At 48.4% G+C, this 4,187-nt stretch overlaps 1 protein-coding gene across 1 annotated transcript; it reads right to left on the reverse strand.

Annotated features, from left to right (window-relative positions):
* Positions 1-24: 24 nt before the first annotated feature.
* LOC106813720 (laminin subunit alpha-4-like) lies at positions 25-3,958 on the reverse strand (the record flags this gene model as incomplete). Its single annotated transcript, XM_014817930.1, is given in 4 exon segments — positions 25-358; positions 714-836; positions 3,153-3,386; positions 3,808-3,958. Coding segments are annotated over 4 exon segments (651 nt in total), but the record flags the coding sequence as incomplete, so codon positions are not given.
* Positions 3,959-4,187: the final 229 nt, after the last annotated feature.

Here is a 4,187-nt window from a genome sequence, read left to right on the forward strand (position 1 = left end):
GAGGAGAGAGAGACCAGAAAGACACATTGTGTGGGAGGACGGGGAGAGAGAGACCAGAAAGACACATTGTGTGGGAGGACGGGGAGAGAGAGACCAGAAAGACACATTGTGTGTGGACACACAAGAACAAAACAACAGACACATGACGGAGAAGAAGTAATAAACACATAACAACATGTAGCAACAGCGCTGCCTCTGCCACGTCGTCTACCGTCTTACGTCGTCGGGCAGCTGTTGAGCGTTACCGTGCCGACGAGCTCGCTGGCGTCTGCTAGACTGCGGATCTTTTGGTTGAAGTAGACGTCCCGGATGCATCCGACAAACTGAGACTGGGTCAGCACTCCCGGCAGCGGCGCATCTGCAAGACACCGCCAGGTGGCGTTAGTGGCGCGCGTCTGTTGATCGCGAACGATTCTAGATTCAAACTCGATTCATTTGATTTTGATAGTTTAAAAAAATTTAGATTATTATACATTATTATTTTGGCAATCGTCAGTGCAACTTAACGCGCGACTAGAATGACTACCAACGAGAAAAAAAACCTAGAAAAATATTACGAGTAACTCATCCACATCTATTTACATTGTGGACCTTCATAACCTCTAACAAGAACCATATAATAACAATATATAATAACGACAACTAAGCTGTTATTGTACGCGGCTCGGCAGCGAGCGTGCGACCCCGGCCCGCCGCGTGGTGGCGCCACCTACCGGGGATGCCTCCGATGTAGAGCGGGTCGTTGGTGTCAGCGGACGAGATGCCGATCTGACCGATGCCGGGCTTCACAAACACTCCGTCCACGCTCAGCGTCACCAGGTTCTTAGCTTTCACAGCTGCGCAAAGGTAATGAGAGATCGCGAGATGCGCGTATGTGTGCGTACGTGTATGTGCGTGCGTGCATCGCTTGTGCCTCGCCGTGATAAATCGTCTGTTCGCGCCTACAACTCTCCTTTAACATTAGAGGAAATTTTATTTCATGATTATTCATTCATTGCCCCCCCCCAGGCAGTCCCTCTGTAAAGGAAATGTAGATACATTACATCAGGGGTTAATTATGACAATTTTGTCATTATTATGTATTCTACGTACGTCCTCTCCCTGTCCTCCTACTTACGTCTCCACCTACGTCCGCTCTCTGTGACCGCTCTTGTGGCACACTAGCTCTCGCATCGTAGCACCGTATAACCACGCCATTCTTATCTACACTGGTAAACACTACACTATGCCCAAATAATTCCCAGACACACGCAATACACACAACACTACGTCAGTACACACACAATACTACACGCGCGCATGGAAGCAATATTGAACGTCACTGGGAGCTCCATACCCCCCTCCCTCGCTCGTCACTGGGAGCTCCATACCACCCTCCCTCGCTCGTCACTGGGAGCTCCATACCCCCTCCCTCGCTCGTCACTGGGAGCTCCATACCACCCTCCCTCGCTTGTCATTGACCCCTGGCAGCCTGGCTGAGTTGAGACATTCTCCCCCTCCCCCGTACCAGGAATTTGTTGAGATTACACAACTTTCCCTTGTCTTTAGTGTATTGTTGGTTGTGTATTGTGTGTGGTGTATGAGCAAGCGTGCGTGCGTGCGTGCGTGCATGTTGTTTCGCCCTCATACTTGCCAATGTGACGCACACAAACAAAACACAAAAACACATAAGAAACCAAGTGAAGAGAATTTAGCACAATTTATTTTTCATCCAAAAACGTTTGAAAGCGAATGTAAATACTAATATTGCACATATATTATAGCAGGTGATGGAAACATCAGACCAAAATTTTCATCTTTTTGATTTGAGAAACGAACAATTTGAAATATAATACGACACATTTTACAGCGTAGTATTAGAGTTCGAAAAAATCAAGTTTTTTTATTGAAACTATCCGAAAATTCGTTTGCTATACAGGACTAGATGCTACTTTTAAAAAGCAAGATTACAAAATGGCCAACGACTAAACCATTGTTAGCAGCAAGGCCAAAGAAATTTATTTATTTCGTAATTTTTCACTAATCTACTCGTTGGCGCTAAATTTTAAACGCGACGCTCAGAATTAAAATCGAATCACAACTGCAGTTTTAAAAACGATAAAATAAATGCATAAAAGCATGTAAATATATAGCACCTGGTGGGGCAGGGAGGGGGGCCTGGCAGGGATGTTAGTCGCCAGCCCAGCGGCTACGCGGCGGGGAGGAGGGGGCCCGGTGGGGACGTTGGTCGTCTGGCAGCAGGGGCAACGCCTTGAGACAATCATACAGGGGAGGGACCCGAGTGTGAGCTGCTCCCTGGTGTCCAGATTACCAACGCCCCCCGCCTGGCCTCATGCCGCCGCTGCTCGACGTGAGACACAGAGAAGGATGAAGATACAAGACACGTGAGGACATGGGGACACAGTATGTGGGAGGACTGGGAGAGAGAGACCAGAAAGACACATTGTGTGGGAGGACGGGGAGAGAGAGACAAGAAAGACACAGTATGTGGGAGGACCAGGAGAGAGAGACCAGAAAGACACATTGTGTGGGAGGACGGGGAGAGAGAGACAAGAAAGACACAGTATGTGGGAGGACCAGGAGAGAGAGACCAGAAAGACACATTGTGTGGGAGGACGGGGAGAGAGAGACAAGAAAGACACAGTATGTGGGAGGACCAGGAGAGAGAGACCAGAAAGACACATTGTGTGGGAGGACGGGGAGAGAGAGACAAGAAAGACACAGTATGTGGGAGGACCAGGAGAGAGAGACCAGAAANACTCACGCAGACACACTCACACACCCACTCACACACCCACTCACGCAGACACACTCACACAGACACACTCACACACCCACTCACACACCCGCTCACACAGACACACTCACACACCCACTCACACAGACACTCACACACCCATTCATGGAGACACACACACAGACACACTCACACACCCACTCACGCAGACACACTCACACACCCGCTCACACAGACACACTCACACACCCACTAACACAGACACACTCACACACCAGCTCACAAGCCACTAAGCAGAAGCTTCGCACGCGTCGCCATGGCGACCGCCGCCTTGCTCACGCACCCTGCACGCTGTGCCAGCTTCCGTCGCAGAGCCCTGTCNGTCGCCATGGCGACCGCCGCCTTGCTCACGCACCCTGCACGCTGTGCCAGCTTCCGTCGCAGAGCCCTGTTGCCTCGGCTGGACTGTAGGTGGCGCTGATGATGCCGGCGCCGTTGTCGACGGAGAAGGTGAGGTTACCGTTGACTAGCTGTAGTGCGAGGAAGTCCGTGCTGGTGCTGGCGCTAACGTACATAATCATGCCGTCCATGCTGCGCGGCTTAATCTCTAGCTGAAGGTCAAGGTCAAGCCCAACCTTGAAGTTGTCGGCTGCAATAACGCGAATTAATATAATGATAAACAAGTACGGGAATAAACAAAATAAATAATAAATTAAATAACGAACACAGGAATAAATATAATGATAAATAAGCACGGGAATAAACATAATAAATAATAAATTAAATAACGAACACAGGAATAAATATAATGATAAATAAGTACGAGAATAAACATAATAAATAATAAATTAAATAACGAACACAGGAATAAATATAATGATAAATAAGTACGGGAATAAACATAATAAATAATAAATTAAACAACGAACACAGGAATAAATAAAATAATAGGCCTAAATACTAAATGAAGTAACAAATACAGGAATTTTCGTGCGAGCAAAAGTCACGTTAATGATGTTCAATTGTTCCTCCTCCCCTCCCCCTTCTCCCCTCCTCCCTGTGTTACGTACAGAGGATAAGATGGCCGCCGTCTATAGAGAAGAAGGTTCCGGGTTCGACGTTGTCGGCGCACGGCTCGACGCCTTCCTCCGCAGAGAGGTCGTCCAGCGGAAGGTTGTTCAGCTTGAAGTTACGGACGCATCCACTCAGAGAGCGCGTCACCTACAGATAGAGAGAGAGAGATAGATAGGAAGTGTGTTACAGGGAGAGAGAGAGAGAGATAGAGAGAGAGAAAGCGTGTTACAGGGCGAGATAGAGAGAGAAAGCGTGTTACAGGGAGAGAGAGAGAGGAAGCGTGTTACAGGGAGAGAGAGAGAGAAAGCGTGTTACAGGGAGAGAGAGAGAGGAAGCGTGTTACAGGGAGAGAGAGAGAGGAAGCGTGTTAGAGGGA

This window comes from Priapulus caudatus, unplaced genomic scaffold (assembly GCF_000485595.1).
Source record: "Priapulus caudatus unplaced genomic scaffold, Priapulus_caudatus-5.0.1 Scaffold813, whole genome shotgun sequence".
Taxonomy (NCBI): domain Eukaryota; kingdom Metazoa; phylum Priapulida; class Priapulimorpha; order Priapulimorphida; family Priapulidae; genus Priapulus; species Priapulus caudatus.